At 44.2% G+C, this 14,175-nt stretch overlaps 1 protein-coding gene across 6 annotated transcripts in view; it reads right to left on the reverse strand.

The window, feature by feature from the left end:
- Positions 1 to 11,281, reverse strand: part of slc7a6os (solute carrier family 7 member 6 opposite strand) — a 30,276-nt gene extending 18,995 nt beyond the window's left edge. For 3 of the 6 annotated variants that reach the window (XR_011345679.1, XR_011345678.1, XM_069901152.1), the window contains exons 1-3: positions 10,746 to 11,246; positions 9,229 to 9,486; positions 7,645 to 7,764 (exon numbers count right to left, since the gene is read on the reverse strand). Coding sequence is in view for 4 of the 6 variants with exons in the window: in XM_069901152.1 (XP_069757253.1) it covers positions 7,645 to 7,764; positions 9,229 to 9,486; positions 10,746 to 11,063 (696 nt within the window). In the remaining 2 variants the exon portion in view is untranslated. The other 3 variants (XM_069901154.1, XM_069901155.1, XM_069901153.1) reach the window with 3 other exon arrangements.
- Between the last annotated feature and the right edge of the window lie 2,894 nt (positions 11,282 to 14,175).

Genomic DNA, 14,175 nt, shown 5'->3' on the forward strand with positions numbered 1-14,175 from the left:
TTAAAAAAAAGGCCATTCTAACCAATCAAATCCCTTCTCTGCATCTAGCAAAATTATCATACTTGGATCAAGTTTTGCTTGTGCCAAATGTATTATGGTAAATAGTCTGTTCAAGTTGTTAGCAGAGTGCCTCTTCCTGATGAAGCCCACTTGATCCAGATTTATCGATTTAGGAAGATAACAACCCAACCTATTGGCCAGTGCCTTGATTATTGCTTTGTAATCTATATTTAGAAGTAAGATAGGTCTGTATGAGGATGGCTTCAATGGATCCCTGTTCTTCTTGGGTATCACCGTAATAATAGCTGTTGAAAAAGATTCCATAATAAGAGTCTGCGTCTCCACTGCCTGGTTCACTATGCCCATTAACAACAGTATTAATAAGTCTTTGAATTCCTTACAGAACTCAGGGGCCCAGAGACTTGTTTGTTTGTAATGTTCCCGAGGCCCATTCAATTTCTTCACTGGAAAATGCGGCATCTAATTCCGTTCGGTCCTCCTGGGCCAATCTCAGCAACTTAATCCCTGCCAAGAACTCATCAATTTTATCTATGTCTCCTGGCATCTCAGATTTATACAATTTCTCATAAAGAGTTTTAAAGGAATCATTTATTTCTTTTGGATTATATCTTATAGAGTCCAGCTCTGACTGAACCGCATTAATCATCCTTGAATTTTCCCCTGCTGTCAGTTGCCGTGCCAAAATTTTGTGTTTTTTCACCTACTTCATATCTTTGCTTGATTGCAACAGCATTTTTTTCCACTCTGTATGTTTGCAGTGTTGTATTTAAATAAAATAAAATCTTATTTTCTTATTCATGATATTTCTCACTCGATCGCTAGTTTTGGTATCTTTTTCCAATTTTGTTATCTCCTGTTCCAGTGTTTCCACCTCAGTCATTTTTTAAATACTTTTGGTATATTAAATTATTTGGCCCTTAGATAGACCTTTAGTGAGTCCCAGATTAGAAAGTTATTATTAGTTGATGGACAATTTGCTTCACAAAACAGATCAACTTGGACCCTTAGAAAAGTTCAAAAGACTGGGATAATACTGGTAGTATTAAGGTACCATCTATAGGCATCTGCCTGTTTTTCAGGCATTGTTATTTGTAAGGTCAACAGTGAATATTCTGACTGAAGCACTCTGCCTTCTAACAAGGCTGACATCAGAAAACTATCAATTCTGGTATGAGAGTGATGGTACTTTGAGTAAAAGGAGTAGTCTCTAGCCTGCTGGTTCCTTTGCCTCCACGCATCCATCAAATTGAAATCTTTCATAAAGGCTAGAGTGGTTTTTGCCACCTTGGATGTCGCGAACATTTTTGTTGTCTTATCTAGAATAGGGTCCAGACAAAAATTTAGATCTCCTCCAATTAATATGTTGTTTTTTCTCTGCAGCCTATAAAAAAAACATTTTGCATAAACTGTTTGTCATCAAAGTTTGGTCCATAGAGATTAAGCAGTGTCCGTGGCTCTGAATATAACTGGCACTGTACCATTACAAATCTCCTGGCCAGGTTTGTAGCCATGCCACTATTAAAATGGCTACCCCACCAGCCTTAAAGAGAAAAACTGCCCCACCCAGTCCCTTTTGAGTTTATCATGTTCCTTTTCCATTGAGTTTCCTGTAAAAATATTATATCTGCTCTCACTTTTTTTTAAAGTGAGCCTAGGCCATTTTCCTCTTTATGGGGCTGTTTAAGCCACTCACATTGATACTAATAAATTTGAGACTTATTTATTTGTATTTCTCTGTTTTATCTTTTCACCTCCACAGCACCCCGTTTGTTTGTCTTGAATAGTGCCCTCTTCCGCCTCTTTGTCGTTCATGGTCTCTCCACACTGACGTCCACACCAGCCATGAAGAGAAAGAAGAAAGTGAAAGGAAAAATGAAGCACACCCCACCCCTTCCCATAAGCAAACCTGGATAAAAATAAACCTTTAAAAACCCCAATATATCAAGGTTAGCAAGCGAAACATTCAAAATATTTTCATCCTCTGGGGCTCGTCCTCTGTTTGGGGCCCCTCCTCTCTACTCCCTCACCCAGTATGCTCTGCAGCCTTGCGCAGCCCATTCCACCTCGAGCTCCAATTATTTTTCTCATTTATACATTTTTATAACAAGGAAAATTATGTAACCCTCCACTCCCTCCAATTATTATAAAATTCTATCAAAATCCCAGCTACAACAGCAGCATCAATAGTCTCATTTTTTTCCCGTGAATCAACGATTATAAAATCCGTAATATCTTCTCTTTGTTCAGCAGCTTCTCAGGCTTTTCATTCATGGTTCTTTCAGGGTTCAGTTCCAGTCTGTATTCTTGCAGGTTTTCAACCTTTTCTGGTAACTCCCGGGCACATAACATGGTCTCCCATGGCTCCTTAAAGTGTTTTTTCTCCTCTCCCGGTAGCATGATCCTTAGTGTGGCCAGATACAGCATTGTATGATCTATTTTTTTTATTTCGCAATATTTTCTTGACCTCGACAAATTCTATTTTGTTGTTTGAGCAGTCCTGGGCTCAGATCAGGGAAGGACACCAGTCTTCCCTCTCGGAATTCCACCGGTTCCCGTCTCCCTTGATAGAGCCATCGCTGCCCTCAGCCACTGTTTCCTGGTCCCGACTATTAACAAATCAAATCAGAACAAGCCTCTGCCATTGATTTGGGGTGCGACAGGGGCCAAATGACTAATGGGCCTTTACTATGGTTAGGGGGGGGGCTCTAAATCGATTCCTTCCCAACACTTCGGAGACCCAGTGTTCAAAGAACTCCACAGAGCCCCTTCCTTCCTCCAATTCTTTCAGGCCGAATAGTCTAACGTTACTGTGCTGATTATAGTTTTCCAAATATTCTATCTATCAGCTGCTTTTTCTCAATGACTCACACTTTCGCTGTATTTTCCAGTTTTTACTGTCTATCTTGGATGTCCTCCATCTTGCTTTTCAGGACCCCGATACGAAGCTCACAGGCTGAGCAGACCCTCTGAGGCCTCTTTCAGTCTGGTGTCCAGTCACTGCTCCAGTCCTCCGATTTGGGTAGCCAGCGATCGTACTGCCATCAGTACATCTCAATCGGGCAAGCTCGACATCACAGGCTCCGTTCCCGTGCCTTCAGTGCTAGGCCCTGCTAATAGTGCAAAAGCTGGCATCGAGTGAATTTTCACTTGACGTTTCAGCCACTTCCAATGGGTTCCGGTTTTCCACTGCCTGCTTCCTGCCCATCTTTCTTCTGTGAAGGCAAGTTTAAATTCTTTTTTTAGACAATATTTTTCTTGTTTTGGTGGCTTTTTGTCAGGAGCTCTCTGGGTATATCTTTTCAGCCTCTCAGCATCACGTGACTTCCTGCTGGAATCTGTCTCGAGACTGGCTGAAGCGATACCAGGAATCGGAACCAAGATGAGAAAGGGTTCCAAGGCTTCCTGACTGCATCTGGAGCTTGGGTTGCTGATGGTTTAGACTGAAGGCTGCAGGAGCACTGGAGACAAAGCATTGGACATTCAGTGATTCTGGAGGAGATCCTCTTTTGCTTCTCTTTCTCTGGCAGTCAGGGGCGCTGGGCAATTTCTGCTGATGGCAAATCTTTGTCTGCTTTACGGTAGACCAAAGGAAATTTCATGTAATAAAAGAGAAAATGTGATAATGCATGACAGTAAAACAATCTTGAATCTGGTTTAGCCGTAAGCTACACTATATTAGAGTACGACTCCCAACTTCACGTCTCATCTTTTTTGTTCATGTAGTGTTTACCAGGACTGATTCATTAATGCAGTTTTTATTCCATTATTAACCCATGATGAAATGTTTTGAATGACTCGTCTTCCAGTAATTTGACCCATTGTAAACTGCCCTGTTGTTAGACATCTTCTCCAAGTCAAACCATCGGTCTCAAAACGCTGAATAGACAGACAGGCAGTTGTGGACTCCTTTTGAGTGTGCACGAGTTGGCTCTTCAGACTGCAAAGAAACCACATTCTCCTTAGGAATCCAGTAAGGACTCCAGTGGCCTGGTTAGCGTTGTGGTTAGAATCCTATTACAGCGTCAGCGACCTGGGTTAAAATCTGGCGCTGTCTGTAAGAAGTTTGTGTGTTTTCTCTGTGTCGGTGTGGGGTTTCCGCAGGTGCTCCGGGAAAGGGCCTGTTACCCGTGCTGTACGTTTAATTTTTAAAAATAACAATTATAACCACAACACTGTGGCGTCTCTTACCAAAGACAATATTTTCTGTCAGATTCTGCACATACATGAGTTAATCTTAATGGCAGAATCTTGGCACTGAACACTATACCTGCTTTATACACTACAAAACGCACAAAAACAGTCGTATCTCCTGAACAGTTTAACCATGTTAGGCTTTAGTTGGATTATTTTGGGCAATGCCCCAGAGGGAGGATATCATGACCTTAACAGAGGGTGTGCGAGGAACTGACCAGAATTCTGCCAGAGATGAGATTCTTCCATTAAGTAATCAAAAAGAAAAAGTATTGTTCTCTTTAGAGCAAAGGATACGAAAAGATGATTCCCAAGAAGTGTTAAAATGAGGACCTTTGAAAGAGTAAATAAGATGATGTCAGTGGCAGAAGAGTGTGTTACCAGAGGGTATTGAATGAAGGTAATTGTCCATTGGGAAAGAGATCTTCATTCTATTGTCGTCAATAGTAGTTTTCCAAAGGGAACTCAACAAATGCACCTGACAGTAAAAACACAATGATGGAGAAATTCAGCAGGTCAAACACCTTTATATAGCAAAGGTAAAAAAATGCATAACCGACATTTCAATTTTCAGCCCTTTGTCAAGGTATGGAAAAAAATTGGCAAGCATCCGAATAAAAGAGAAGTAGGGGTTTGATCGCAAAGGCAGGAGGTAATAGGTGAAGAAGGGAGGAGGGAAGGAAGGATGGCTAGACGAATAGAGAGGGAAGGAGGTGGAGGGGAGCTGGGAGGGGGAAGTGAAGGGAAGGGGGTGGGAGAGAGAGAAGAGGAGAGCAGGTTAGCAGAAACCGAAGACGTCGATGGAGAGGGCCCAGACAGAAAATCAGATGTCGTTCCTCCAATTTACGGGTGGTCTTAGTGGGCAGACATGAGAATGGGATAGTACACAAGGCCATGGACAGACATGAGAGTGGGATAGTACACAAGGCCGTGGACAGACACGTGAGTGGGATAGTACACAAGGCCATGGACAGACATGAGAATGGGATAGTACACAAGGCCGTGGACAGACATGTGAGTGGGATAGTACACAAAGCCATGGACAGACATGTGAGTGTGGGAGTGTTACACAGAAATGAAATAGTTGACTACTGGGGTGGGTCTCTGTCATTGGTGTGGACGGAGCAAAAGTACTCAGTGAAGTGATCTCCCTATCTGTGCCCAGTTTCTCTGATGTAGAGAAGTCCACAAAAGGAGCGCCGGATGCAGTAAATCAATCCTGCAGACAAACTTGAAAGGCCTATTTGGAGCCCCGGAGTGTGGTGAGGGAGGACTAACAAACCCACTAACTCCCACAACTACTTGGACTACTTTCCTCACACCCTGTCCCCTGCAAGGATTCTATTCTCTGTTCCCAAGATCAGATTCTTCCAGTCCAGATCTTCTTCCACAAATGTGGCTTCCCCTCCATCATCATTAACTTAGCCCTCATCTACATCTCCTCCATTTCCTGCTCATCTGCCCTGGCCCCTTCTGCCCCCAGACACAACAGACTTAGAATCCCCCTTGATTTTTTTGTATTTTATTTTTGGTTTTCAGAATCCCCCCATGTCCTCACGTACCACTGTCAGCCTCCACAAACAACACATTGTCCTCCAGAATTTCCGGTACTTACAACAGGATCCCACTTCCAGACACATCTTCCTCTCTCCTCCCCTGAGTTCTGCAGGGACCTCTCCCTCCGTGACTCATCCCTCCCCACCAATCGCACCCTTTTCCCCCCACAGCACCTGTTGCCGCAGAGGTTTCACATCTCCTCCCTCACCACAGTTCAGGCCCCCAAACAAGCCCTTCAAGTGAAGCAACACTTCATTTGTGTGTCTGCAAGACTGATTTACTGCATCCGGTGCTCCCTTTGTGGCCTTTCCTGGAACGGAGAGACTGGGCAGACAGAGAGATCACTTCGCTGAGCACCTTCGCTCTGTCCACACCAGTGACAGAGAACTCCCAGTGGCCAACCATTTCAGTTCTGTGTCATACTCCCATACCTGTCCATAGCCTTATGTACTATCCCACTAAGACCACCCACAAATTGGAGGAACAACACCTGATTTTATGTCTGCGCACTCTCCACCCAGATAGCATTAACACCAACTTTTCCTGTTTCTGCTAACCTGCTCTCCTCCTCCCCCCACCCCCCAGCATTCCCTTCCCCCTCCCAGCTCTCCTCCACCCCCTTCCCTCTCTATTCTCCCTTCTCCCCTTCCTTGCTCCTGTGCCCTCCCTCTCTTCTATCACCTCTTGCTTTTGCTATCATGCCTCCCCCCAACTTCTTTTATTTGGACGCTTGCCAAATTTTTTCCCCATACCTTGAAAAAGTGTTCAAGCCTGAAATGTCGGTTATGTATTTTTACCTTTGCTATATAAAGGATTTGGACTGAGCGGTTGGCACTGAAAAGAGATTGGAAGTGTTCTGACCATCGGTTGAGGATGGAGATCTTGTCGCTGAGGAGGACTTTGCCGTCAGATGCAAGGATCGACAATGAGATAGACAACAGACTCGCCAAGGCAAATAGCGCCTTTGGAAGACTACACAAAAGAGTCTGGAAAAACAACCAACTGAAAAACCTCACAAAGATAAGCGTATACAGAGCCGTTGTCATACCCACACTCCTGTTCAGCTCCAAATCATGGGTCCTCTACCGGCACCACCTACGGCTCCTAGAACGCTTCCACCAGCGTTGTCTCCACTCCATCCTCAACATCCATTGGAGCGCTTACATCCCTAACGTCGAAGTACTCGAGATGGCAGAGGTCGACAGCATCGAGTCCACGCTGCTGAAGATCCAGCTGCGCTGGATGGGTCACGTCTCCAGAATGGAGGACCATCGCCTTCCCAAGATCGTGTTATATGGCGAGCTCTCCACTGGCCACCGTGACAGAGGTGCACCAAAGAAAAGGTACAAGGACTGCCTAAAGAAATCTCTTGGTGCCTGCCACATTGACCACCGCCAGTGGGCTGATAACGCCTCAAACCGTGCATCTTGGCGCCTCACAGTTTGGCGGGCAGCAACCTCCTTTGAAGAAGACCGCAGAGCCCACCTCACTGACAAAAGGCAAAGGAGGAAAAACCCAACACCCAACCCCAACCAACCAATTTTCCCCTGCAACCGCTGCAATTGTGTCTGCCTGTCCCGCATCGGACTTGTCAGCCACAAACGAGCCTGCAGCTGACGTGGACTTTTTACCCCCTCCATAAATCTTCGTCCGCGAAGCCAAGCCAAAGAAGAAGAAAGATATAAAGGTTACTGACCTGCTGAGTTTCTCCAGCTTTGTGTGTTTTTACTTCAACCATGGTGTCTACAGATTTTCGTGTTTTACAAATGTATATGACAAACAAAGAGACCAGTTATAAAGAGAGTGAGCACAGATACGATAGGGTTCAAGGTCTCCAATGTGACATATGATTCTATGTTGGGACCCTGACCTTACCGTGCAATGTTTGTGCTTTGAGTCTCCTTTATCCTCTTCATGATGGACAACATCAAACACTTCAATTTCCTCTGCCGATCCAATGCCATCTTTGCCACTTGTAGAAGCTGTGCCATTTATCTTTAAATAAATAACATCAGCAACATATTATTTAGACAACTCACAAGAACTTTATTAAAAGTGTTGTACAAAATGTAGACACTCAATCATTTTATGAAATCATGGCTTATTCTATGTCTCAAGTAATTTATTCTTAGTTCCCAAAAGGGTATCTCAGCTCTGGATACACTCAACAACATATCATTCACAGTTATAGACAGTTTTACCCTCTGCATAAATAAATTCCTTAAATCAGTCCTAAATGGCCAACCATGCATGTTCTTGAGACAATGCTCCTACTTTAGAATCTCCAGCCTAGGAAATTGCCTCTCAGTTCCAGTTTATCCATCCCTCTCAGAGATTTGTACATCTCAATGAAATTGCCTCCTGCTTTTCTGAATTCTGAAAGGCTAGTCCTCCTCAATTTCTCTTCAATGGACAATCCACTCAGTGCAGTTATCAGTTTACTGATCTTGCACTTCAATGACTCTAACAAATACTTCCTCCTTTGCACATGTAGAACAAGCTAAGCAAAGTAGTGTACATTATTTAAAATAAATACCATTTGAATTGAAGAAACATAAACACTTCTCAGTTCAGCCTTTGACTCCTGTTTGGTTTAGTCCCAAGAACACTTACCTCAAAAGTGGCCTATTCTAGTATCTGCCCATCGGACATCATCCAAAGTCGCTCCCATTAAGTTAGGACATTTCAAGGACAGGCAAATCAGGCCTTACTCACATAATACCATTTCCGTGGACTTCTCCCAAAACCTGAAGACCCAATATCATTCTATCATTCTATAGTCTTGTGCTCATCCACTCTTAGCTGCCATTGGTCAAGTGTGTCACATGACCTGGTCTAGAAAGCTGATGCTTTGGGGGGTATAAGGCTTAGCCTTATCCTTGCTTTTAGTGAAACCACTGGCAGTTCCAAAGCACAAACAGAAAATGATTGCCACAGTTCTTTTGCCATTTGAATCAAACCCGGAATAAAATAACTATTAAAAATCCACATCGCAGCTGATTATGTATTAGTGCTTTGGCTTAGTGTTTGAAAATTCTGCATGTTGTATTCTACTTTCAAGTTATGTGATATCAGAGAAAGAATGGCAGGGTCACAATGGGTTTGACCAAGGCTAGCGACATATCCATTAAAAATAATTCCCAATTTCCTATTCTTAGTTTCAAAGTCACTCACTTGCTTTCAGAGACTTCTTAGGAGATTGAGATACCTTTGCTGACAAGTGGCTAACAAATGTGAGGTAACTACAATTAAGAATGAAGAATGTCTGTTTGTGGAAGATATAAAAGGCTGCTGACAACCTCACAAATAAATCTGCTCCTGCAGCTTTAAGCGAAACCACAGTGAGTGAAGCAAGACAAACAAATCTCGTCCAAGATTTCCTCCCATCACTATACCTCACCCAACTTTTTCAGGCAACCAAACCAAAAGACACATGCATCTTAGTGGACAGTCATTTACCTTCTGGCATCCTCCTTCTTCCTGAGCTTCAGAGGTATTACTATCAGATTTCTGATCAATATTCTCATCATTCAGAGATTTCAAACAGTTTCTTCTGTGACTGGCAATGACCTTGTACCGACCCTCCTGCCGGGCTGCCTGCCGAGATGCTCGCACGTTGACGTGGGCACGCTGCGCACTGGCACTAGAAGGTTTAAGAGCCAGCAATGCCTTTTCCTTAAAGATAGCTTCTTTGACGTGCTGCTGTAGAGTGTCATCCTACATAGACAGTGCCACAGTCAATCGTATTAGGGCAGCAGAGTTACAGCGCCAACAACCCGAGTTCAAACCCAGCGCTGCCCTGTAAGGAGTTTGTACATTCTTCCCTTGTCTGTGCAGGTTTTCCCCAGGGGCTCCAGTTTCCTCCCACCCTTCAAAGCGCACAAGGTTGTAGGTTAATTGGGTTTAATGGGGCGGCACGGACTCGTGTGCTGAAAGGCCAGTTTACTATGCCGTACGTCAAATTTATGATGGTGCTTGTGTGTGAATTATTCACTCTTTGTGAGGGTAAGTTTTCAGATTTTTCTTCCACTGATCGTGAAGAGGCAGAATGATAGAAAGGGTGCTTTCACATTGACAAATAAATCATATTTTTGTGCTATAACACCCAACAATATCACTGCCGGGAAACTGCTGCTAAAAAATTAAAATGGATTCCAAAAATCAGGGAGGTCTGGAAATTATATTACTGCTACCAATTGTTTTTGTTAAACTGAGTCACAATGGGATGCAGGAATTTCTCCAAACAGTGATATTCAAAGCAGGATTTTAAAAAAACAGCTTGTCATTTTTGTCACAAAATTTGCCCTCAGCAATTACAGACCATGTTTTCTCAGATGAGAAGAACTACAAAAAAAATCAAAGTCTTATATTCTTTTAACAAGGGTTAGTTATTACTGGTTAGCAGAACAACTAACAGCATGGAGTTCCTAAAGATTCCTGCGTCGCCAACATTTTAGCAGAGCATAATCTAAGGTGAACTGTTTGTACTTGGGTTTATTCAGTCACCAAGGCAGGTAGACTGTGGGCTGTGGGATAGACTTATGATGAGCGCCAAAGTTGAGCAACAGTGTGATCTGCATTATGGCTGGTACAGCAGTGGGTGTTAAAATCGGAGTAGGCTTGAAAGAAGATTGAAACTGGCCAGGTGATGAGCACCATAGCAAGCAAGGTTGGGGGTCTCAGATAGGTTGGCAGCACCACTTTGGCCTTTAGACAGGCATCAGGAGAGGCATCAGGCAGGTTGGCCAGGCGAACTTGAGGTGGGTAGGTCCAGGGGGTTTGCAGGCTCGGCCGGGGGTCGGGGAAGGAAAGTCGGGCTCGGGAACCAGGCGAGCTTGAAGAGGGCAGGTTCAGGGCACTGGCCGCCTTCCGCCACCATTGTGGACAGCGACCCACAGGGATCAGTGCCCGTTGAACCCAGTGTTCCGCCCTCCCACTCTCTCATACGCAATTCCGAGGCTTCGGCTCGGCCTTACCTGGGAACCGACGGTGGCAGCAATCCTGAAGAGGGTTCGCACGACCTGCTGCTGCGGGGCCGGCTCACCGTCCGTCCGCGGTCGCTTACAGGCCAGCAGCAGGGCCTCCGCGGCCTCGGCGCCGCGCTTCCGCTTCACCCGTAGTACAGCGGCCGCCATGGCCGGGCAGGGGCCGGATGCAGCAGTCACTGCAACAGGGCGGCTGGGCCTACACCGGATTGCAGAACGTTGCCCACCCCCTCCACTGCACTGAGCCCGTTCCTCCCCGCTGTCAACGCCCTCTGTACGGATGGAGCGCAGATGCATCATCCAGATCATCTTAACCCCTTCACCTCCTGCATTCGTTCTGGAACAAGATTTTGATCATTTCAGTCGACTCAATTCGACCTGGAACCGGTGTACATCTTACACTGGATCCCAAGCCTATCCCCACTATCCACGTCTCTGCCCTCGGTCCTACACCTTAGGGGAACACGGTTGGGGCAGTAGTTAGTGCAACGCCGGTGATCGGGACTGGGATTCGATTCCTGTGCTGTCCGTAGAGTTGGTAACTGTGTGGGTTTTCCCCAGACGCTCCAGTTTCCTCCCGCCGTTTGAAACGTTCTGGGGTGTGGGTTAATGGGGTATAAATTGTATGTATGTATGTATGTCTGAACCTTGTAATGGATTCAGAATATTCTTCACTTCCAAAGCATTTTCTTTGGCTTGGCTTCGCGGACGAAGATTTATGGAGGGGGTAAAAGTCCACGTCAGCTGCAGGCTCGTTTGTGGCTGACAAGTCCGATGCGGGACAGGCTGACACAGTTGCAGCGGCTGCAGGGGAAAATTGGTGGGTTGGGGTTGGGTGTTGGGTTTTTCCTCCTTTGCCTTTTGTCAGTGAGGTGGGCTCTGCGGTCTTCTTCAAAGGAGGTTGCTGCCCGCCGAACTGATGCACGGTTTGAGGCGATATCAGCCCACTGGCGGTGGTCAATGTGACAGGCACCAAGAGCATTACAACCATCTCAAATCTTCAAATCTGTACTGAACCCAGAGCATCACGACCACCCCAACCAAAGGCACCTTTTATTTACAATATCCAGTGCCCTCCAGAAATCAAACAATTCACAAGTGATTAAAGTGCACATTCCAGATTTTATTCGTTATTTGTATACATTATGGTTTGACCATGTAGAAATTACAGCACTTTTTATACAAAGTCCCTTCATTTCAAGGCACCATAATATATGGGACACAGCAATGGTACGTATATGAAAGAAGTCATGTTTAGTATTTTTCTTGCATATCCCCTGCATGCAATGATTGATTGAAGTCTGTGATTCAAAGACATCACTAGGTGCTGAGCATCTTCCCTGGTGTTGCTCTGCCGGACCTCGACTGCAGCCGTCTTCTGTTCCTGTTTGTTTTGGGGGGGTTGTTTCCATGTGTTTTCTCTTCAGCATTTGGAAGGAAAGCTCAACTGGATTTAGATCAGGTGACTGATTTGGCCATTCAAGGATTTTCCAGTTTTTTGCTTTGAAAAACTTATTTGTTGCTTCAGCTATATGTTTGGGATCATTGACTTCCTGCTGGATGAAACGCCATCCAGAGTTTGGAGGCACTTGCTCGAACTTGAGCAGATATATATTTAATACACCTCAGAATTAATTTTGCGACTGCCATCAGCAGTAACCAAAAGTGTGCCATAACACTTCCACATTTCACAGATGAGGTGGAACACTTTGGATTTTGTGCAGTTCCTTACCCCTCCACACTTGGTTCTTGCCATCACTCTGATACAGATTCATCTTGGTCTCATCTGTCTATAGATCTTTTTTCTTGAATTCTGCAGGCTCTTTTAAATAGTTCTTGGTAAACTGTAATCTGGCCATCCTGTTTTGTGGTTAACTGGTGGCTTGCATCTTACAGTGTAGCCTCTACCTCCCTCCTGAAGAGTGTTTCTGATCTGTGGGACAGGCATTTCGGGATTTTTCTTCATTATGATGAGAATTCTTCTGTCATCACCAGTGGAGATCTTTCTTGGCCGACTAGTCCATTTGGCACAACTCTGGTCCTCATGGTGAAAAATGGCAACTGCAGACTCCAAAGGTGATCAAAAGCTTAAAAGCCCAGCTCTCTTACACTTACACCAGAGCAATCACAAAAACAGTGAACCCAAATATCCTGGTGCACTGAAATGGGGGGAACCATGTATAAAAAGTGCTGTAATTTTGACATGTCAAACCAAAATGCATACAAACATCCTTGAATAAAATTTGGAAAGTGCATTTTAATCTCACGTGAATGTGAAATTTAAAACCGTGGAGCACTGGGGAAAATAAAGGAAAAAAGTATCTTTATCCAAAAATTATGGAGGGCACTGTATATCAATGACTTGGATAAAGGGAACCTCGTGTGGTATCGACAAATTTGCTAATTATCCCAGGAAAGAAGGGTTAGCAAGTTGTAGCATATAAAGAACCTGCAAAAGGATACACTGAGGTTAAGATGGCAGAAATTTTGGATTATCTTATTAGAAACAAAGAATGTGAAAAATATAAAGACTGACTATTTAATTAGTTTGTTGCTGTTCAAAAGAATCAGGTACACATGCAAATTCAAGAATTAGGAAAGCTCATAACATTTTAATATTTATTGCAAAGAGTATGAAGTACAAAAATGGGCAATTTTTGTCACAACTTTGCAGGATGCTTGTGGAGCTCTCTGAGATCATCGTGCATAGTGTGGATTTTTATATTACTGGTGGATGTGTTCTTACTGGAGACAGAGCACAAGGCTCATTCCTGAAGTGAAAGGAATGTCAAATGAAGAAAGGCTGAGCAGGTTACTTACTGGAGTTTAGAAGGATGAGTGGAATAGAAACATTCAAGATTCTGAGAGAGAGACTTACAGGGTGAATACTGAGATGGTTCCTCTGGTGGAGATACATCGAGCCACAGGGCAGAGTTTTAGAAAAAGGGGCTGCAAATTTAACCCAGAAGTCTGGACATTTTTTTTCTTGCAGAAGGTAATTAATCATTGGAATTCCCTGCAGAGTTGTGGAGCTAGATTTTTGAAATTCCTTTTCCAAAAGGGCTGCAGAGGCTCAGTTACTGAGGATATTTAACACAGTGGCTGATAGGATTTTTGATACTTTAAGAGAATCAAGGAATATGAGTTAGTGCAGGAAAGACATGCCAAGATAAAAGATCAGACATGATCAGATTGGAAGAGGTACAAAGAGTTTCATCAACTTTTCTTGCTTCTCATCACTACTTTGTTATGTCGGATCTTCACCCTACTCAATCCAATGCTCTACTATCAAACCAACCCTAAATCTATTCTTTCCACTGGATCCCTAACACCCTGCCCCACCTCGAGTTTTACCTGATGACAATGGTTATCCATGCGGGCTGTGTTCCACCTTGGAGATTGTGGGGGACTTACAAAGTTC

The sequence above is a fragment of the Narcine bancroftii genome, chromosome 10 (genome assembly GCF_036971445.1).
Source record: "Narcine bancroftii isolate sNarBan1 chromosome 10, sNarBan1.hap1, whole genome shotgun sequence".
In the NCBI taxonomy this organism is placed as follows: Eukaryota; Metazoa; Chordata; class Chondrichthyes; order Torpediniformes; family Narcinidae; genus Narcine; species Narcine bancroftii.